Source organism: Symsagittifera roscoffensis, chromosome 1 (assembly GCF_963678635.1).
Source record: "Symsagittifera roscoffensis chromosome 1, txSymRosc1.1, whole genome shotgun sequence".
Taxonomy (NCBI): Eukaryota; Metazoa; Xenacoelomorpha; order Acoela; family Convolutidae; genus Symsagittifera; species Symsagittifera roscoffensis.
In genome coordinates, this window is record NC_087062.1 from 54,033,699 (window position 1) to 54,056,288 (window position 22,590).

Consider the following 22,590-nt stretch of genomic DNA (forward strand, 5'->3'; position numbering starts at 1 on the left):
TTAAAATTTGTAAACATTAACATATCAACAATTTACATATTTTACAAATTAACAGAAACAAAACAAATAAAGATAGATAACACAAAATCGCACACATTTCTAATCATTCTTCCTTCATTTCATTTCTCGGTCCGTGAATGACTTTGGACTGTTCCTTTGCCTCATTTGCTGAGCCAGTTTTCGCATGGTCAGAGCAAATCTGGTTTGCGGCTGTAACTGAGCAATAATCTATCACACTTGCTGTGGGAATCCTGCAACATGGCCCTTGGCACATGGGAATCGAAGGCATGAAAGGATGACCTTGTGCATAATGAGGATGCACGAAAGCTGGGTGCATCATTCCTATACCCCCATTGAAGCTCAACCCGTGATAACCAATCGGAACATCCAATGAGCTCTTTTGATCCACCGGAGCATCCTGGCATCTTCTTACCATTTTCGGTAAATGACTCGTGTTTGTATTTAGTTCTTGCTGAGATGGTTGTTGAATATAGGCCATGTGTTGATGCATCAATTGCGGAAACATATGATTCGGTACCATTGAGTGGTAAGGACTCAGATGGTTTCCATGATTCTGAATCGAAGGAACGCCTGTAGAATCCATATATTGACCAGCTCGGCCAACTTCTTTACCTTCCACTTCAGCGATGTTTTTCACATCATTTGAACAACTTGTATTCATGGATTTATTCTTTGACCTATCTTGAGGAATGATCGGACAAGACTTCTCTTTCGCTAAAGACACTGCAAGACTTGAGCTCATCACATCGGCGGCTGCCATCGAGTCTGAATGTTCAGAGGTTGCAGCGGAGTTTAGTTGCGCTAAAACCAGGCAGATGAAGCACAAACATTTGACCAAACCAATTACTTACAAACGTTTTCAACAAATCACTTGGATTTTATTTTTAACTTTTTCAAAGATATGTTATTTTTGGGCTAAATTTCTAAGTCAATTCTATAACCCTCAATGTTTAAGAAAGCAAACGCAAACGATGTCAGTAGCTACTTAATACATGATTTACCTTGTAATACTTTTTCCAGAAGAAATGTGTACTTGATTCCGCTAGCAGTTACTCGGCTACCCAGCTTGCCTGAACTAGCATACACAGGTTGATTACTCTTGTTCGGTTCCAGGGGGTACAACTTGCGTCCTGAAATGGGACTCAGTGCGTACCGTATTCTATTCATGTGCCTGCTTTTAGCCAGCGACATTTTTGTAATTTTCGGTTCGTTCTTGACAGGGTTTCTGAACTTCTGCTTCGAGAACCTGCGTGGGGGTGTTTTTGAGCTTCGCTTTTGCTTGCGCTCTGGTGTCACCTGACGTTTTCCGTGTTTATTGGTTGCACTTTTCGACCTGCCACTTGAGGATGATGAACAAGAAGATTTTCCTGAAGCACTTCTTGAACTATCGGAACTATCATCTTCAGATCCATTCAAATCAATGTAACTTGAAGTCACTTTCCTCTTGTACTTATCAATCGATTTCTGTCGTTTTCGACCTCTGAAACCAGAATCATTACCTGCTGAATTATCTAGTATCGCATTCATTTTTTTGTCATTATTCGGACCCTTCACAGTCGACATACTCATGTTGACTACCTGAAATTGAATCAAATTCGCTAAGATAGGCAACCCGTGATGTTGCCAATATGCAGCCATTTGCTCTCAGAATACATCCTAGTTTGTTCAACTAAACGTGCGATCAACAAGTCTAATTTCTAATCGAGCAAAGTAAACAGAGACAAGTTTAAAAATTCAACAGCACCAAATTCAATTTAAAACTCAAGCGGTTGCCATCATTACTAGCTGTTTTCTCTGCCTTTTCGTCAACTTCTTCAATTTCTTGGAATTTGTGATCGGTTGCACTACCATAGATTTCTGCTCGTTCTTTTTCTTCTGTTCGATTTTCTTCCTGCGTCGCTCCTTCCGAGCATCTTCTTCTTTCTGTGCTTCCTCTTTCAGCTCTTGCTCCATCAATTTAACTTGTTTCAGTTTCTCCCGCTCTTCCTTCTTTTTATCCCATGATGTATGGAAAGCCTTGTCTACTTTCAGACTGGAGAACTTGTTGAAATTATCTTTATTTTTCCAAGTTTGTTTGCCCATTGCTACCTGAAACTTTGAACAGCATGAAAATTTAATAAGAAATAACCACCACGCCATATTTCTGGAATCAATAGTTTCACTGCTACTTATGGCTGACCGCTCATTAATGCGGAACACTAGTGTCAAACTTTACGCATTATTTAACTGCAACTTCTAGTTGATAATTGGCGGACCATTCATTTGCCAAGTATGAGGAATTTAGCGCTTCATTGAACTATTTTGTTGCAGTTGCTCTCATTCAAAGGTTAAACTAAACCTACTTCATTTTTAAGGATCTTATTTCGAATTAACTACAAAAATTGCCACTCAAAGTTGAATTAACATCATAACTCGCAGATCCAACAATGAAATTGAGCAATCAGGAGTTTTCATTGCTGTCAATTCAGACATCGATTTCTGCGGCTAAACATTCCTCCTCAGTCGAGGTGTTTATTTGCTGGTGTCGATGACGTAAGTGAGGGCACACTTTCCACAGTAGTATCTGTCCTTGTGGTTGGCCATGAAGATACCAGCACCGCAGTTTTCCGACTCACACTCCTTCCTCAGTCGGGTGATTTTACCACTGTCGTCCACTTTGTAGTATTTAAGCACAGGAAGCTTGACCTACAACACAAAAAAGACTCGTTTCTAGGCTAACTTGACTTGAGCATTCATTTTGATGTTTGACTACCTATAATACCACTTCAAGTTCGATTTCCAAGATTCAAAAGCAGGAGCGGATATAGTATTTTTTCATACAGATTTATACAAAAATCGACAATTTTGTCAACTTTTCTGTAGATCGACCAGTTTGACTCTACCAGGTCTCCAAAAACTCTATAATTACCTTAAATCGCTAAACCTTTTGATAATAAAACTTTGATCAACATAGCCAAGAGACAGTTGGGAAAGAAAAATGAACGCAAGAAAACAAAAAAGACGTTTTTGCAAAATTTTCAACTTTCGAAATTCAAAATTAAAAAAATATATATGGCCTTAAAGCTCTTTCAATGTCATGAATATTTTATGATGGAACTTTTTTGATAAAATTAACTCAATTCCACAAAACTGGATCAATAGTTAAAGTTTTAATCCGCTGGGATACCTGAAACTTTATCCACTTGCGAAATTAGAAAACGATCACATTTTGTGACTTCTATACTTTTGATGTTCGATAGTGAAGTTCGCATTCCTTTTGACAAAGGATATTAACTTAAAAAAAGCACAATTCAAACCGCAAAAAAAAATCAAATTTGAGCGCGAACAAATTGAAGACTTTTCCTGAAAAAAAGCAAATCATCACGACTTATATAAGAGTTCACTACATCCATCGACTCTCTTTGGAAAATAGCTGCTTTTTTCAGAAGCTTTCAAAAAGAAAAGGCTGGCTAGCCCTTTAAAGTTACTATTATTCACTTCTTGACAAACCGGACAAAACGAACAGAACTGGGAACTTTCAACGCGTATGTCTCAAATTGCGTTGACGTTAGACAAAAAGCGATGTACACAAAAAATGGCTTAGACTTTTAACATAATTAATATACTTTTTTTTGCTAAGTTCCGGCATAAATGTTTACCTAAAAGAGGGTTCTTTTTGGCTCATTTGCTTCAGTCAAAAACTGCACCAAAAGTACAGGAGCAACTGATGAGAAAATTATATCAAACTTAACCTCTTGTGCGGCCCAACAAAGTTCAAGGTTTTAATCTCGCAAAGTTTGTAGAAAGGAATATGTTTTTGTTTGACAGTCAAAAAATGTCATTCCAACTTCATAAAATGTCAAATTGATCTAAAACGTTTTAAAACGTTTCTGCGCATTTTTCGGAGAACATACCCTGCTTAAATTTCGTTGGGCAACAGAAGAGGTTCCTCCAATATTTTCGGTGTACCATTTGCTCATCAGTTGATCCAATACTTTCGGCGTAATTTTTGATTGAAGAAAATGAATGAGTCAGAAAGGAACCTATTTTAGGTTAAATTTTCGGGTCCGAATTTTGCCAAAAAATGGACCATTAGTTCTGCTATAAAATCTAAGCTACTGTTGTTCTTATCAATTTTTGTCTAACGTGTCAACCCAAATTGAGAAAAACGCGTTCAAAATTTTCAATTCTGTTCGTTTAGTCCGGTTAATTCAAATCAGCACTGCACTTGCCAATGCCAATTTTGTCCAAAATATCTTAAGTTGAGTTGTCTAGAAAACAAATAGTTGAGGTGTCTGTCCAAGCTGACGCGGCACTGAGCGAAGAAGACATTTCAAAATGAAAAAACAAACTATTCAGCAAAATTGAATTCTAAGATTACTCAGCCTACTTTCGAATAACTAGTTTTTGAAAAAATCCATAATGTCTGGGCTCAATTCACCCTGTTCAAATTATATGTCAGTAAAAAAAAATATGTTGAATTGAATCCAAGTCAGAAAGCGGTCAAAAAAGTTTTGTTTTACCTTCTTAGTCTTCTTCTTGATCTTCTTGGGCGTAGTGTAGACCTTCTTCTTTCGTTTCTTACCACCACCAGACAGACCAAGAACAACGTGAATTGTTGATTCCTTCTCCACTCCCTCACTTAGTAGCTCATCTCCGTCTTCTAGTTGTTTGCCTCCAAAGATAAGTCTCAATTCTTCACTAGGGATCTCCTCCTTGTTCTCGATTTTAGCCTTGAGTACTTCAACGGTGTCTGTTGGTTCAACATCCAAGGTGATAGTTTTGCCCGTGAGGGTTTTCACAAAGATTTGCATTTTCCCTGAAAAAAAAAGAGAACGCTAACATGTACGCTCTAATAGTTTGTTTACCATCGAAAATAGGGGTAAAATTTCTTTATTTGAATTTTAAATTAAAGCAAAACATCTATTTCAGTTTTAAATTCTCTCACTATTAGATTAAATTTAAACGGAGCATCAACACTATCTGGTAGAAAATTAATCAAATTGTTAGTCGTTGTAATTGAAATAAACTCTCATGTGCTTAATTATCGATGGCTCCTGAGAAAAATCTGGTAGAAGTTTTAGAAAAATGAGCGTCAGTCATTGTAATTGCAACATACTGATGTGCCTAATTATGAGGGCCCCGAAATTGTCATTAAAGACAAGTTGGGATGGGATATTGGATTTAACTCAAAATTTAGATATCAAAAGAAGAAAGGTAGAAAAGTTAATAAATTTACTTAGACATTTTAATTTTCCAATTTGGAAATTTAATACTTCTCTTAAATGTAAGAGAAAAATTAACAATTCTCCAGTTTGAGAATTGGACTATTTGCTTTTTCTCTCTTTTTGAGATTTTAGCAAATTTCGCGAAATTTTAGAAGGTGTGCCTCACTATTCGCACCAATTTATTACGTTAGCAATACTTATGTACGCCGGACAAAGCGCTTGCTAGTAATATAGGGTCCTATCTTAGAAAGTAAATCTAAAATTCGCTGGAAATAACTTTTTTTAGAAAAGAAGTTAGTATGAATTTAGTGCAAGTTGCCTTTAGACTCGACATTTATTTTAAGGGTTGCATTCTGAGATATTTTGACTGAGAATGGTTGGTGCTTTTAGAGAGAGAGAGAGAGAGAGAGAGAGTTGTAAGAGCAAATTGTTGGAATGAATCTCAGTAGTTTTTAGCTTCAATTTATACTCAATTGGGAAATCTCCCAATCTGTCGTAGAAAAAAATTCGTAATCTCTCGTGAATGTTATTGGTGCATTCGTATTTTACTAGAAGAGTCGTTCGAATAATCGTATTTTACGAGAAGAATCGTTATTATTCGTATTTAACGAGAAAAGTAGTTTTAATTTCCAATGCTTAAAACGTTATACGAGTTATTCCAATTGAATTTCCGTTAATTTTGCAAGGGGATAAAAACATTTATTTTATGGTGGCGGCGGCGTCACGCTTTATGAGCACAATAAATTAGTCATTATGAAAATTCTCTTTAAATTTGGGAGCCTCTTGCTCAAGCGGTTATGTCAAATAGCTCGCCCGGAAAGACAGAAATTTAAATAGCAGTTGAGAACAAAAAAAAAACATAAAAAAGAAACAAAAGGCAGGAGTCAAGCCAAAAATGAACGAAATGCTGGAGAATTGCAACGAAGATCAGAAAAGAATGATAGTAGCATAAGAAAAAAGATTCGGCGCACTGCTCCCTGTTGAGAGGTTTTCAATGACCAAAGCTAATTTCAGAGACGACTACACCCCAGATACGGTCAAAACTTAAGCTTCTTCCAGTCAAAAAAGCAGCTTCAAAGGCTTCAGCACTCATTGTCATGTCCGAAAGGAAATTTTCCAATTGTGCGGCGTCACAATGAAATTCAAGATATTTGATGACGCAGGCACTTCACGCCATGTCGATCGAACCAGATCTAAAGGATGTTATCAGACCCCAGAGTCTTACTGTCAATTAGCTGTGTTTGTGTTAGAAGCCCTCTTGAAGTGTCCAGTGAGAGTTGCGAATAAGATGATATTGTTGCGGTTCATCTGCAATAACGTCGGTTAGTTCCCAAGGCTGATCTCTAGCCTGGTCCATCAGCTGTCAGATTAGACATCGGCGCAAGCGGAGTAAGAGGTGAGAGGTCCGAAAAACTCTCTTTGATGTTCGTGTTTTCAGTCAACTCTCTAAGACGAACAGTGACCAGATCCAAATCTATCGGCGCCACGAGTCTGAGAAAAGACAACAGTAAGCATCAAGAATTCTTGAAATTGAAGTTTTGAGTGCTGTCGACGTCCTGCGGACAGGCACCAGCAACACATGCTCTTAAAAACCGCTTATCTAGCATGCTGGCAGAAAAATTAGACACTGAGACACAACGACCTAGTTACGAAACAGGATAAGCAGGGCAAGCACTCACTCGTGCATCATGAGATTGAGAGGAGCTCGATCAAACAACAAACTACCTGTTAGAGCATGTTTGATGTTCATGTTTTCAGTCAACTCTCTAAGAAGAACAGTGACCAGATCCAAATGTACCGGCGCTACGAGTGTGAGAAGACAACAGCATCAAGAATTTTTGAAATTGAAGTAGCAGAGTGCTGTCGATATCCAGTGTACAGGCACCAGCACACATTCTCTTATCTAGCATGCTGCAGAAAGACTAGACATGCTAAGACACAACCACCTTTACAAAACAGGATAATTAGCGCTACCACTCACTAGTGCATTATGAGATTGAGAGGAGCTCGATCAAACAAATCACCCGTTAGAGCATGTTTGATATTCGTGTTTGATTTTCACCGGCGCCACGAGTGTGAGAAGACAACAAAACGCATCAAGAGTTCTTGAAATTGAAGTAGGGAGTGCTGTCGACATCGAGTGGACATGCACCTACACACATTCTCTAGAGAGGCGCTTATCTAGCATGCTGGCAGAAAAACTAGACATGCTGAAACACAGCAACCTAGTTACAAAAACAGGATAATTTGGGCAACCACTCACTCGTGCGTTATGAGATTGAGAGGCGCTCGATCAAACGACAAATCACCCGTTAGAGCATATTCGATATTCGTGTTTTCAGTCTACTCTCTAAGAAGAACAGTGACCAAATCCAAACCTGCGCCACGAGTCTGAGAGAAGACAAAGTAAGCATCAAGAATTCATGAAACTGAAGTAGTGAGTGCTGTCAACATCCAGTGTACAGGCACCTGCACACATGCTCTTATCTAGCATGCTGGTAGAAAGACTAGGCATGCTAAGACACAACCACCTAGTTACAAATCAGGAAAATTAGGGAAACCACTCACTCGTGCATTATGAGATTGAGAGAAGCTCGATCAAACGACAAATCACCCATTAGAGCATGTTTGACATTCGTGTTTTCAATCTACTCTATAAGACAAACAGTGACCAGATCCAAATGTACCAGCACCACGAGTGTGAGAATACAACAAAACGCATCAAGAATTCATGAAACTGAAGTAGTGAGTGCTGTCGACATCCAGTGGACATGCACCTGCACACATGCTCTAGAGAGGCGCTTATCTAGCATGCTGGCAGAAAAACTAGACATGCCGAAACACAACAACCTAGTTACATAAGAGGATAAGTAGGGCAACCATTCACTCGTGCATCATAAGATTGAGAGGAGCTCGATCAAACAACAAACCACCCGTTAGAGCTTGTTTGATATTCGTGTTTTCAGTCTTTTCTCTAAGACGAAAAGTGACCAGATCCAAATCTACCGGCGCCATGAGTCTGAGAAAAGACAACAAAACGCATCAAGAATTCTTGAAATTGATGTAGTGAGTGCTGTCGACATCCTGTGTACAGGCACCTGCACAAATGCTCTTATCTAGCATGCTGGCAGAAATACTAGACATGCTAAGACAGAACCACCAAGTTACAAAACAGGATAACTAGGGCAAACACTCACTCGTGCATTATGAGATTGAGAGGCGCTCGATCAAACGACAAATCACCCGTTAGAGCATGTTCGATATTCGTGTTTTCAGTCTACTCTGTAAGAAGAACAGTGACCAAATCCAAACCTGCGCCAAGAACCTGAGAGAAGACAAACGTAAGCATCAAGACTTCATGAAATTGAAGTAGTGAGTGCTGTCGACATCCAGTGGACACGCACCTGCACACATGCTCTAGAGAGGCGCTTATCTAGCATGCTGGCAGAAAAACTAGACATGCTGAAACACAACAACACAGTTACATAAGAGGATAAGTAGGGCAACCATTACCTCGTGCATCATAAGACTGAGAGGAGCTCGATCAAACAACAAACCACCCGTTAGAGCTTGTTTGATATTCGTGTTTTCAGTCTATTCTCTAAGACGAAAAGTGACCAGATCCAAATCTACCGGCGCCACGAGTCTGAGAAAAGACAACAAAACGCATCAAGAATTCTTGAAATTGATGTAGTGAGTGCTGTCGACATCCTGTGTACAGGCACCTGCACACATGCTCTTATCTAGCATGATGGCAGAAATACTAGACATGCTAAGACACAACCACCAAGTTATAAAACAGGATAACTAGGGCAACCGCTTACTCGTGCATTATGAGATTGAGAGGAGCTCGATCAAACGACAAATCACCCGTTAGAGCATGTTCGATATTCGTGTTTTCAGTCTGCTCTCTAAGACGGACAGTGGCCAGATCCAAATCTACCGGCGCCACGAGTGTGAGAAAAGACAACAAAACGCATCAAGAATTCTTGAAATTGATGTAGTGAGTGCTGTCGACATCCTGTGTACAGGCACCTGCACAAATGCTCTTATCTAGCATGCTGGCAGAAATACTAGACATGCTAAGACAGAACCACCAAGTTAAAAAACAGGATAATTAGGGCAACCACTCACTCGTGCATTATGAGATTGAGAGGCGCTCGAACAAACGACAAATCGCCCGTTAGAGCATGTTTGATATACGTGTTTTTATTCTACTCTATAAGACGAACAGTGACCAGATCCAAATGTACCGGCGCCACGAGTGTGAGAAGACAACAAAACGCATCAAGAATTCTTGAAATTGAAGTAGTGAGTGCTGTCGACATCCAGTGGACAAGCACCTGCACACATGCTCTAGAGAAGCGCTTATCTAGCATGCTGGCAAAAAAAAACTAGACATGCTAAAACACAAAACTTAGTTACAAAAGAGGATAAGTAGGGCAACCATTTACTCGTGCATCATGAGATTGAGAGGAGCTCGATCAAACAACAAATCACCCGTTAGAGCTTGTTTGATATTCGTGTTTTTCAGTCTATTCTCAAAGACGAACAGTGACCAGATCCAAATCTACCGGCGCCACGAGTCTGAGAAAAGACAACAAAGCACATCAAGAATTCTTGAAATTGATGTAGTGAGTGCTGTCGACATCCTGCGTACAGGCACCTGCACACATGCTCTTATCTAGCATGCTGGCAGAAATACTAGACATGCTAAGACAGAACCACCTAGGTACAAAAACAGGATAATTAGGGCAACCACTCACTCGTGCATTATGAGATTGAGAGGCGCTCGATCAAACGAGAAATCACCCGTTAGAGTATGTTCGATATTCGTGTTTTCAGTCTACTCTGTAAGAAGAACAGTGACCAAATCCAAACCTGCGCCAAGAACCTGAGAGAAGACAAACGTAAGCATCAAGACTTCATGAAATTGAAGTAGTGAGTGCTGTCGACATCCAGTGGACACGCACCTGCACACATGCTCTAGAGAGGCGCTTATCTAGCATGCTGGCAGAAAAACTAGACATGCTGAAACACAACAACCTAGTTACATATGAGGATAAGTAGGGCAACCATTTACTCGTGCATCATGAGATTGAGAGGAGCTCGATCAAACAACAAATCATCCGTTAGAGCTTGTTTGATATTCGTGTTCTTCAATCTATTCTCAAAGACGAACAGTGACCAGATCCAAATCTACCGGCGCCACGAGTCTGAAAAAAGACAACAAAACACATCAAGAATTATTGAAATTGATGTAGTGAGTGCTGTCGACATCCTGTGTACAGGCACCTGCACACATGCTCTTATCTAGCATGATGGCAGAAATACTAGACATGCTATGACACAACCACCAAGTTACAAAACAGGATAACTAGGGCAACCGCTTACTCGTGCATTATGAGATTGAGAGGAGCTCGATCAAACGACAAATCACCCGTTAGAGCATGTTCGATATTCGTGTTCTCAGTCTTCTCTCTAAGACGGACAGTGACCAGATCCAAATCTACCGGCGCCACGAGTGTGAGAAAAGACAACAAAACACATCAAGAATTCTTGAAATTGAAGTAGTGAGTGCTGTCAACATCCAGTGGACAGGCACCTGCACACATGTTCTAGAGAAGCGGTTATCTAGCATGCTGACAGAAAAACGAGACATGCTAAGACACAACCACCTAGATACAAAACAGGATAAGTAGGGCAACCATTCACTCGTGCATCATGAGATTGAGAGGAGCTCGATCAAACAACAAAACACCCTTTGGAGCATGAGATCCTATGCCATTGAACTCACTCACGCACAGACCCGCAACAAACATCATCTAAGAAAATGAACACTTACATCAAAATATCGACATTGAACTGCATAGCACACTTTTTCGAACTCTAGTCATTACACATCTTGCTTCGATTTAATGTTGTTTGCCTCCAAATATGTGTAGGATTTTTTTTAACAGAAGCTTCTCCTAAGTCCATTTTTAATTGACCTTTTTTCAAATATATTTTTATAATAAAAACTTTAATATCATTTTTATAGGGGACCTGGTCAATTTTTAGAACCTTCCTATCATAGTTACATCTAGTGGATTTAATATTTACCCATTCTCGGTAATAAAGCACCTGAAAGTAGCATCGATGATAATTTATAAATGATAACTTATGTCACAGAGCACATTATGGCAAGATTCGCTGATTAAATTTTTTTTCAGCGAAAAGCTACTGGATTAATATTTACTTCTTCTTGTTAAATGAAATGAAAAGACTAAGCAGCAGAGTGATTTATATTTACAAAATTAAGTGATAGAACTTTTCACAGCATGCCTTGAAAAAATGATGACTGCATTTTGATCCCAATACTAATGCAACAATTATTTGCGGCTAGCTTTTTTGCTTTTATCGGGTATGGGCGGGAGAGTGCGCGCCGATGCACTGAGAACTTGAGACAACTCAGAATTGTAGTTGTCACTTCGAATATGATTTATGACATGATGCTGTCCCAGTAAAAACTGATCTTTCAAAGACCTGCACCATGGGTTCTCTTTTCCCCGCAAAATTGACTGATTCACGTCATCAAAATGCAACTCTCCGAACCCTACAGGCAAGTACTCCAATCTATTGCCCTCAATGAAGAATTCTTTCAGCTTCTTCAGATTTGAAACAGCATTCGGGAGCTCGATAAGATCATTATTTCGGAACGACAAAGTTTCCAAATTTGACAATCTGCAAATGCTTTCAGGTATCCGCTGAAAATCGTTATCAGCAAAATACAGCGCTCTCAGCGTAGCAGTCAACATTTCGAAGTTTCTCGGCAGAGATTGCTCTCTCAGGTTATTGTATGAGAGGTCTAAGACTTCTAATGCTGGAAACGACCCGAAGCCCTTGGGAAGTGTGTCGATTCTATTGCATCCAAGATAGAGGTGTTTAAGTTTGGGTATAGTGCACAAGTTAGCAGGCAAGGCCACAATCTTATTGTTTGTGAAGTTCAGGTACTCCAAATTTTCCAGGGTACAAAATGACGCCGGTATTTCGGGAATTTTATTGTGTGCACAGTTGATTTTGGTTAAGCTGAGGCGCATGGTATGAAATTCTGGAGTATTCGGTATATCCACCATATTGTGAACATCCATGTCAATAATCATCAGCTGCTTCGATTCCCCCTTTCGTATCTTGTCCAACTGTTCTTTCATAACATTTTTGACAGACGACATCTTGTACAGTACCTTAAAACGCAGATCCTAAATTAGTTTTTTTTTAAAATTAAAATGGGCCCTTCCGTCATGCGACGGTACGTGCACAGGTTGGATAGGGCTCTACCAACGCTATATAGATAAAAACCATAACGCTATAAACGTTGAAGTCAAACTAGAAAGGGCGAGAGGCGCAGTACAGAGGGGTGTAGATGAGAAGTTTTGGCCTTCGGTAATTAAATATTTAAGTCTTAGGGGACAAAGACAAACAGCAACAGTCAAAGAGACCCATCAGAAGAAGCTAATGAAACTATCAGAAAGGCAAGACCGACCTCTATGGAAGCAAGGTGAGGGTTCGGTAAGAACTCTTGATGATGTTGAATTACCAAATTGGGTACAAGTGTTGGCATTAGGGCCAAAGCATCCCGTCAGGGATAAATTTAATGAGACACACTTTTTCGCCGACATTGACATCTTTCTATCGGATCTCAAAAATCGTAAAGTCCCCGGGGAGGCCCTTTGTGAGATCGAAGCTGTGGCAAAAGCCTATGCTAAGAGGGTGAAACAAACACCATCTGACAAAGGCGTTGAGAAGGCCCGAAAGTATCTGAAGAGTAATGGATTAGCTGCGGTACCGTATGACAAAGGCGTGGGTTTTTGTGTAATGAGAAAGGACACCTACGAGAACAAGTTGTCGGATACATTAGATTCAAATCAGTTCAGCAAAAGTAAAGGAACAGGTGATGCGATTGTTTTGAAGATAGAAAGAGACATCAATAGGGAGTTGTTGGCTATGAGGAAAAAAGATGAAATAAGTGAGAGTCTCTACACAAGGATCAGGTCTACTGGGGGGCAGCCCGCCAGGCTTCATGGGCTGGCGAAAGTGCATAAAGTGAATACCCCATTAAGACCGGTCCTCTCCTTGCCTGGTAGCTCTTATAATAACTTGAACAAGGTTCTTGCAAAATTTTGCGAGAAAATTGAGGGCGCAAACATCGAAACCAACTCACTTGATGCGAGAGAAATCTTAGAGAGCACTAATCTTGAGCCCAATGAAAACTTGATATCTCAAATGTTCCACTGAAAGAAGCGATAGACATAGCTCTGAAAAAACTGTATGAGCAAGATGAACCAACATCAATTGCTAGGAAAACCATAAAGAGACTGTTGAACATGACAGTTAGTCAAGTCCATTTCAAGTGCAATTAAACATGGTACGTTCAGAAACATGGTTTGGCAATGGGGGCATCTCTTGCCGTTATTTTAGCAAATCTTTGGCTGAAGCAGTACGAAACTGCACTATCAAGGGATTTTCCCGAAATGTTTTTGCCCGAGAAAAATCTTCAAGGAATATGCACCGAGTGCAATAAGAAAATCACGTACAGGTCAAAAGGTGCAGAATGTGAATGCTGTTTGAACTGGTATCACGTAAAATGCGGTGATATATCAGATGATGAGTATCGAAATATACGTGAAACCGTCTAGTACTGCAGAAAATGCATCGCAATAAGGGAGAAAAATAAGTCAGGGCAACAATCTAAATTGTTTCTCCGTTACGTTGATGATATAGTGAGAACAGTGAAGGGTGATCCTGAAAAAGTGCTACGGGCTGCAAACTTACTACATCCAAATTTACAGTTCACAATAGAGACACCAAACACAAAAGGAACTTTGGCATTTTTGGAATTACAAATTAGTATTGACAAAAGCAGGAAACTTAGCTGTGGGTGTTATCAAAAAACAACAGATACAGGTACCATACTCAATTTTAGAAGCTGCGCCCCCCTTCAGTACAAGAGAAGTGTGATTGAAGGAACTGTTCACCGGGTTTTCCGCAGTACGGCAACATGGGAAGAATATGATAAAACCATGAAAATCAACCGTGAGCAGTGGTTGGATAACCAATATCCGGAAAGTTGGTCGTCGCGGGTTGCATCCCATGCCCTTGAAAAGATCATCAGCGAGGGCAAAAACAAAAAGAACATGGCTGACAAAAGAAGCCCTGTGATTATAGCAGTGATCCACCACCCATCTTGATGGTTCAATATAGGGGGAATCACAGTCAGACATTAGCAAAAAAAGTGCGCGATATCACCAATGCGCTGATAATATTCACGACGAGGAAATTGAAAACTTGTATGCTCTCTCTAAAATCCTCCTTTTCCAGTGAACTGAAATCAAAAGTGGTGTACAGACTTGAATGTTGTGGATGCAAATCCATCTATGTTGGCCAGACGGTGCGACATGTCACCACAAGGATTGAGGAACACCGAAAAGAGGATACCCCAGCTGGAGAACATATAAGGCAGTGTGGTAGTGAGTGTGGTAAGTCTGATTTTAATTGGAAAATAATCGACCAGGCGCCCAGCAGCATCAAATTACTTACATTAGAGGCGCTGCACATTAGGAAAGAGAGACCGGCAATTAACACGCGCGACGAGTTTAGAAGTAGGGAGCTGACACTAAGGCTATAGTTCGAGAATCGAAAAATTCTGGCTAAAACAACAAAATTTTTGTTCTTATGATTCGTTCCGTTTCTCGCTTAGTTTCTCTGCTAGTTTCTGGATGGTTTTTGTAGAGCTTGGTGCTGCTCCTCCGGTACACGCAAAAATTAGTGGAGCAACGCTGCTGTGTTACACATCCAGAATTCTTTGTTGGTATTTTAATCTTTTCACACTCTCATGATATTTGTAGGCGTCAGATATAGTTTTGGTGCAGGATTTAGCATGGGGGTTGAAAATTTTTACATCGAAAAAGGTTTGGCTGAGTCGGCCTCATTTGCCTTGATGTCAAGTCGAGCGTCATCTTCAGTGGTGGCTGTTATGTTGTGAAAGCTTTCACCTTCCAACGAACGAAGTTTCGGCGCTATTTCAACATCATGGCATACTTCGTCTTGGAATGTCGCAAAGGCATCGCGAATTTCATTATGTCTTAGGTGAGTGTATCCACCATTGCGACAGTGTAGGAAGTGGGTCAGTGTGAACGGTGGTCCACATGGGCTTGTATGTGGGTTGTTTGGTGGTTCCCATCCATATCTCGGATGTAATCCATCTTTAAACTCTGATTTGATGAGGTAAAAATTGTATCTTTTTAAAGGTAGCACGCTTAGCCAATTCGATGCTCCTTTCTGTAACGCTAGATTTTTTGTCATTTTTTTTTCTGATGAGCAATTTTCCATAATTTTAGCTTTTTTTGAGAGTGTGATGTTCTGTCTCTAAGTTTTGATGTTTCTATTTGTCAGAGTTTGTTCCGTTTCAGCTATTTCTGGTCTACTGTTTTCTAACGGATCACAAAAGGCTGAGACCACTCATAATTTCTGGAAAAGTCTGTGTTACTGAGGAGGTCTAATCCTCCCATTCTTAATGGTAGTACAGAAAGGTTGCGATCTTCATTGGTTATATGTTTTTTACTAGTTATTCTAGGAAGTAGCTGCTGTCTTACATTTTTCTCAATTTCATCCATTTTCTTGAAAGCTTCCGAAGTTGTTCTGGTTAGAAAGCTTAATTTATTATGAACTCCCTTTGTGTAGCAGGAGTAGGCATTTTGTGGCGATGTTTTGGCTATTTTGTAAAGCACTTCAGTTAGGGTAGCTGTCACTTCAATTTGCTTTCCATGTATTTATCGCATTCTGATGGTGTTCCTGTAATCGATCCAAGGACTCTAAATTAGTCTACCATTGTAATATTTGTAACTTCAAATAGTTTTATGTCGCTGTCATGATGGTCTTCTTTTTCTATGAGTTGACACTTGTAAGACTTCACATTGTATCCGAAAATTTTTCCGTGCTCATCCAGGCTGTCCAGTATTGCGCGGAGACTCTTAAGATAACCTGCAGCGCTTCCATCATCTACGTACCATTTTTGGATGACATTTGATTCTTGCAGGAACTCAATTAGTAGGATAATCCCAATTCCGTGCATAGCCATTGCGAAGGGATCACATTTCGTTGTGCCTTCGGTAGATGTCAAAACCGTGTTATTGACATATAGATTTGAGGGATGTTTATATGAGTTGGCCAGCGCATGATGTAGTGCCGGACAAAGGATTTCTACATTTTTAGAGTTCTCTACTGAGCGAGGTGAAGGCATTTTCTGCATCAATAATTAGTATGGCATCCTTTTCCGGTTTGTCAATTAAAATATACCCTCCTCGATTATAGCACAGATAGAATTGTCTATGTTGGATGTAGTTTTGCTTCCCCTAAGACAGAGGATTGCACTCCTCAGAAGTGCAAAACTTATTTTTGTACTTATGATTCGTTCCGTTTCTCGCTTAGTTTCTCTGCTAGTTTCTGGATGGTTTTTGTAGAGCCTGGTGCTGCTCCTCCGGTACACGCAAAAATTAGTGGAGCAAAGCTGCTGTGTTACACATCCAGAATTCTTTGTTGGTATTTTAATCTTTTGACACTCTCATGATATTTGTAGGCGTCAGATATAGTTTTGGTGCAGGATTTAGCATGGGGGTTGAAAATTTTTACATCGAAAAAGGTTTGGCTGTTAGAATTTGGTGTTTCTTCTACTAATGACAACAGCTGCTGGTTCATTAATTCTATGAATTGGAAATCGGGTTTGTTCTTGCTTGGAACTATGAAGCGAGGTTTCCAGTTAACGACATTTTTAAAAATTGGTTACTTTGAATTCAAGATCATGTTCGATAAGTTTCGAGGCGTCAAAGGGGACTATAGTGATTGCTGGGGACTAGGGATTAGATTGAGTTGCGTTGGACAGTATGTTTGTTTCAGGTGTTGCTGGTGATGTTTCTTTTTGAGTTGTGATGGGGGCTGTGCTTGTTGGTCTGTTGGTGGAGTTGGACTCTTTTGCAAAGTTCTGGGGGGTGCATTGTATGAAGGAGAACCCATCGTAATAAAAATTGCTGCTCTGTAGCCCGCTACATGAGACATGGATGTAAGCTTCGCAAATGACACAGAATATGCCCTCTTTTCGGAGGTGGCGTTTGCTAGTAAAGCAGTGCGCTTGATCGGCCATAATTTGGCAGCAAGGAGGGTTAGTTTATGGTGAAGATATACAAGTTAGCTGAGCGAGCAATAAACTGAATTTTTTTTTACCATAAATAGAGAAACGAATACCATCTTTACAAAACATATTAGCACTAAAATTAACGTTTAGATTGGGGGAAATCATTCGCATTCTTAAGTGGTAAAATGTATCAATAAGGCAAAACAAAGAGTTATTTAGAGCAGCAAGTTTTCTGTTTATGAAGTTAATTTAATACTGTTAAAGAAGATCTTAAATTAGTACTTTTGATGGATAAGAAACCAAGACTTTCATTGACAAATAGAATTTTTCTCAGAAATGAAATTTCAGGCCAGGTTTCAGTGAAATCAGGTTCAGAAGAATATGGTCCAACTACTCATATCACCAGTTTCAATTAAAAAAAAGCCAATTAAAATGGGCCCTTTCGTCATGCGATGGTCCGTTCACAAGTTGATGATGATGATGATCAAAGAATTAATTCCCTTAAATAAATTAAGGCAAAAATAAAAACAAAAATATAAAGTCAAGATTGACAGTTTGAACAACTGCACTTCAAGAACCATGAATAAGAGTTCAGTTGATCAAAAGTTGACACGGTTCTCTCCTAACGAAGTTCCTTGACTCTTCTCTTGAAAGACTCGAGGGTAGCGAAAATGTATACACCAAGACGGATCAATTCATTGACAAATTCTCAAGGCGATGCAAGAAGAGGTTATCGGCTGCCACTTCTTTGCTGTTGAAATGTGCAGAGGATGGTGGACTTCCGACTAGCGGTCACCTTAAAAAAATACAAAGAAAACGGCAGCTCTGTAAGACCATGTAACATTTTATTGAACAGTAACACATTGTTGAAAGTAAGATAGTAACAGATAGGCAGAGTTTTCGTGAGAAATAACTGGTCTTTACAGGGCATTGAACCAATGACCCATGTAACGAAGGAAACCAAACAGGGGATGCATAAAAATTGATACTCTTGATACGCATGTTAGCAAACATGAGCTCGGTGGATTGAGAGACAGTGAAAGGAAAATTGCGTTTGATAAATTGACGTGACTTTTACATGATAACAGCTTATTATTGATATGTGTCATCCAGCTTAAGTCATCAGAGACAAGTAAACCCAGGTTGTTTTTTTTACTACAATTGAGGCAGTTTTGTCCTTCCTGGTCGCTGACCATCACATGACGCGGAAAATAGCCTTTGAAAACAATGAGACTGCACTTATCTTGGTTGAATGCTAAATCAATTGCAGCACACCAAAATGTAAAAGAAACAATATCAAGCTGTAGAGAAAAAATATCAGTAGAAAACAACTGTGAATCGTCAGTAAACAAAAAACAGCTGGAAAATTCTATACACTCTGGCAGACATTGATAAAAAGAAGAAAAAGAAGCGGCCCCAAGATGCTGCCTTGAGGAACGCCACTAGTTACAGGACGTGGATTGGAAATAAGCGCGTTTATAAGAATACACTAGGATCGGTTGCAGAGATAGGACGGAAAAAAGTAACAAGAAATCATGATCGAAACCATACAATGATAGCTTGTTGAGAATGATATCATGACGAACAGAATCAAAGGCTTTACTAAAAACAAAATAAACAGCAGCAGATGGAACGTTGAAATCACTAGCGTGGTAAACTTTGTCCAGAAACGATAAAAACTGTGTTACATTTGATCGTTGTTTTCTGAAACCATGCTGAGAGTTTGACAAATGTTTTCGAGACTCTGGATATATATGATTGGAGAGAACTTTCTGAAAATATATACCAGGGGTTGTAAGATACAGATAGGTTTATAGTTTGTAATCTCATTAGGAGACCCAGACTTCAGAATTGAAGGAACAAAAGCACAATTGAAGGCAGCAGGTCAGACGCAAGTGTTGATAGAAATATAAAAGAGAAAACTAGCAAGAGGGAAAAGTAACGACTTGCAACATTTATAAACAAAAGCAGGAATACAGTCAACAGAACAGGTGTTCTTAACGGATTGTAATAATGAACTGACAACCGACGGAGACACGTCAACCTCCGATAACTTGATATCAGAATCAGAAGAAACAGTCGGTACAGTATAGTCAGACGTAGGCTTCCGGAAAACAGAAGCAAAATATTCGTTGAAAAGTTCACTGATAGACTCGTCACAGATAGCTTGCTTACTGCCCCGATGAAGTTTGTTGGGATCGATTGCCGACTTCTTAAACTCTTTCAAGGATCCCGAACAATTGGAGGTCCCCAAGAACTTGGAACCAGATCTTCCGTTTACGATACAGACTCGACAGAACGACGGGACAAGACCCAAAAAGAAATATAACCCTTACGGTGACGACTTCGTAGTAGACAGGATAGATCTGAAAAAGACAGTGGAAGAAGTGGTAGGTCTAGAAGGAAAAACAGTGTCACAAGACATCGACATAATAGTTGATCACGACCAGGAATGGATCGAGGACCGGTCGAAACCCGAAGTAGAATTCGACGACGAGCAACAGGAGTCCTACGAACAAGAGTTTAAGAAGTCCCCAATCAATCCCAACAAACTTCATCGGGGCAGTAAGCAAGCTATCTGTGACCTGTCTATCAGTGAATTTTTCAACGAATATTTGGCTTCTGTTTTCCGGAAGCCTGCGTCTGACTATACTGTACCGACTGTTTCTTCTGATTCTGATATCAAGTTATCGGAACTTGATGTGTCAAGAAGGAGAGGATGGAGAAAATTTCAGAAAAAAACTCTTCATCCAAAACAACTGAGTTAGTGAAATCACTCTATAACCGAGTCATATAAGACAGATTTGAAAAATATTTCCGAGTGCTGAGTTTATTGACTAAATGAATAGAATGAGAGTCATAGTAAAAAGGAAAATCAAGTCTTCTTTTACTCTTTTTAGGGCATGAATAATCAAGTGCGGCTTTAATAGAAACATCAAAAGTGGAGAGGAAATCACTCTGAGAACTTGAATACAACTTGGTGTAAAGAAATTCTAACACACAACTAAAACGTTCCGTGTTGAAACGCTTCTTTGAATACATTTGCTTTGAGACATCAAGTGTAAAACAATCATCATCAGAGACATGCAAAAAAGCAAAATTTGGAAAATGATCAGGGTAGGTTTTCTCTGAACGATAGACAACAAATCTCTGTGGATCATTCGACCAGAAAAGATCTAGAGTAATAGCGGGAAAAAAATAGTCGGAAAGTTCACTAATTGAAACAGATTGAGATCTTCAAGTGCACTCAAAACGTTTAACGAATATTCAGAAGATGCATAGTATGAGCTCCAATAGACGTCAGCTAAATTGATGTCTCCCAGAACAGCAAACACAGTTTGGTCTGACGGGTAGCGACCGATGTCTTTGAGCACCTCATCACAAGGGTTTATAAGTGTAGATGACTCAACGCGATAGTCAGAACTGAGAGGGGGATTATTGACAACCATCAAACCAAAAAACGTTTGATTGACTTTGATGACAATTGAACAACTGAAGTAAAAAAAACTGTAGGAATGAAGGAGATTGAAAGAATAACCTTTCCGGCATGCAATAAGAACCGCACCGTGGACACCTTTAATCTGTCACAGCCAGAAATCATCAAATGGGAAAACTTCATGGCAAGTAATATCATTATAGAGCCATGTCTCGGTAATAAAGAGTATGTCGACAGAGTTGGAAGAAAGAAAATTAGAAAACTTGATACGCTGGGGGAATCGATAAGACTTTTAACTTTAAAAGGGCACAACTTTAACTGTGAGAGTCAATCATGAGCGGTTATTTCAACGCCATTATGAAGTAACTTCAGCTTACGTATTTTCCTTTTCTTTTCGTAATGTTGTCTCCTGTTGATACATCAGATCTTAGTTTGAGAATTTCACGCATTGTGATCTACTCTGAAGGAGACAACGATGGCGAAGTACAAACAGGAGAACAATATGTTTTCAGCTTGTAAGACATGGATAGAAGCTTCATGCAATCGAACTTCGAGTAGAACTCAATAAGAAAAGTTCTGAGTCGGGTTGCATCGGGGTTTTCTGACCAAGATGTCTGAATGACTTCACACGTTCGTGGTTTGCTTCCCCTCGATGAGGCAAAATAGTATTCAAACTGAATATATAAGACTCTGTTTGTGAATTAAATTCGCCTATGCTTTCAGAAATACCATCATACTTCAAACTACGAATCCAATGATTATCAAGTGAGTATCAATCTGCCCTCCTTGAGCAGATACAGGTATAACAGGTACAACAGGCGTGGCAGTAACAGCTGCGTAGCTCGGATCAGAGACAGGTACAGAATCGGCCATACTTTCTTTGACAACTCTATCAATAGTCGCAGGAAGCTCAGAGAGAGCATCCTTAATGACTTCTTGAATAGTAGAAGATGAAAGAACAAAAGACTTCTTTTGCAAACAAATTTTGCATTTGAACAGGAGCAACTCAACTTTTACTATTTGTGGTAGAAGATCAACTGGGATTCCCGAACAGTTGTAGTGATACCAGAGGTCGCACAGGTCTCACTGAATCCATTGACTACCGCCACTCTTGTTGCACTTCCCGCGCAAGTCAACAGGAACATTGGAGACCGAGTGAGCATCTCCTTGATTTTTACTTGACATTGCGTGCGAGATATGAAACTATTTAATAAATTTATCTCAAAAATTTGGCTAATGGCCTTACCAACGCCATGCCAATGTTCGATAGGCCCATACCAACACTAAATAACTACATCGGCAAATTTAAATTAAGACAATTTTAAAGCACCCAGAGAAATAAAATCTACCCTCCTCGATTATAGCACAAATGGAATCGTCTATTTTGATGTTTTTTTAAAGTTTTTTGCGCCCCCGAGGCAGATGATTGCACTCCTCATAAGTGGAAAACTCATTTTTGTTCTTATAAAGTGTATTGTGTCCGAGTATGATTCATTCTGTTTCTCGCTCAGTTTCTCTGCTAGTTTCTGAGTGGATTTTGTAGAGCGTGGAGCTTCTCCTCCGATACACTCAAAAATTAGTGGAACAAAGCTGCTGTGTTCCACGTCCAGAATTCTTTGATGGTATTTTCGTGTTTTGACACTCTCATAATAAAGAAATTTTGAAAGGTTATTTCAAACACTTCCGCACACCTTGTGCATCATCAGGATTAAAATTATTTTTCTACATTTTTTACATAACAGTCAAAGATCTGAAAAAAT

At 39.5% G+C, this 22,590-nt stretch overlaps 3 protein-coding genes across 3 annotated transcripts in view; all 3 read right to left on the reverse strand.

Moving 5' to 3' along the window:
* Window positions 1–1,595, reverse strand: LOC134856808 (uncharacterized). The gene is made up of 2 exons (XM_063873087.1): window positions 1,023–1,595; window positions 1–822 (listed from the first exon to the last, which is right to left on the reverse strand). Exons 1-2 carry the CDS (start codon window positions 1,588–1,590, stop codon window positions 104–106), a joined length of 1,287 nt encoding a protein of 428 aa, XP_063729157.1. The 5' UTR covers window positions 1,591–1,595; the 3' UTR covers window positions 1–103.
* Window positions 1,596–2,402: 807 nt separating this feature from the next.
* Window positions 2,403–22,590, reverse strand: part of LOC134845736 (ubiquitin-ribosomal protein eS31 fusion protein-like) — a 45,149-nt gene continuing 24,961 nt past the window's right edge. The window contains exons 2-3 of the mRNA XM_063862800.1: window positions 4,524–4,819; window positions 2,403–2,706 (exon numbers count right to left, since the gene is read on the reverse strand). Of these exons, the coding sequence (XP_063718870.1) occupies window positions 2,533–2,706; window positions 4,524–4,814 (465 nt within the window). The 5' untranslated portion in view covers window positions 4,815–4,819 and the 3' untranslated portion in view covers window positions 2,403–2,532. The remainder of the gene's footprint in view (window positions 2,707–4,523; window positions 4,820–22,590) is intronic.
* On the reverse strand, window positions 11,600–12,439 carry LOC134838777 (ras suppressor protein 1-like). Its single transcript, XM_063854120.1, has one exon. The coding sequence runs from the start codon at window positions 12,437–12,439 to the stop codon at window positions 11,600–11,602; it is 840 nt and encodes a 279-aa protein (XP_063710190.1).

Bases quoted from the DNA above. Each gene is read 5' to 3' on its own strand.
- LOC134856808 (XM_063873087.1), bottom strand. From the start codon at position 1,590: ATGAGTATGTCGACTGTGAAGGGTCCGAATAATGACAAAAAAATGAAT. The intron at 823-1,022 runs GTAAATCATGTA...GCCTGGTTTTAG, and splicing joins TCTGGAAAAAGTATTACAAG to CGCAACTAAACTCCGCTGCA.
- LOC134838777 (XM_063854120.1), bottom strand. From the start codon at position 12,439: ATGTCGTCTGTCAAAAATGTTATGAAAGAACAGTTGGACAAGATACGA.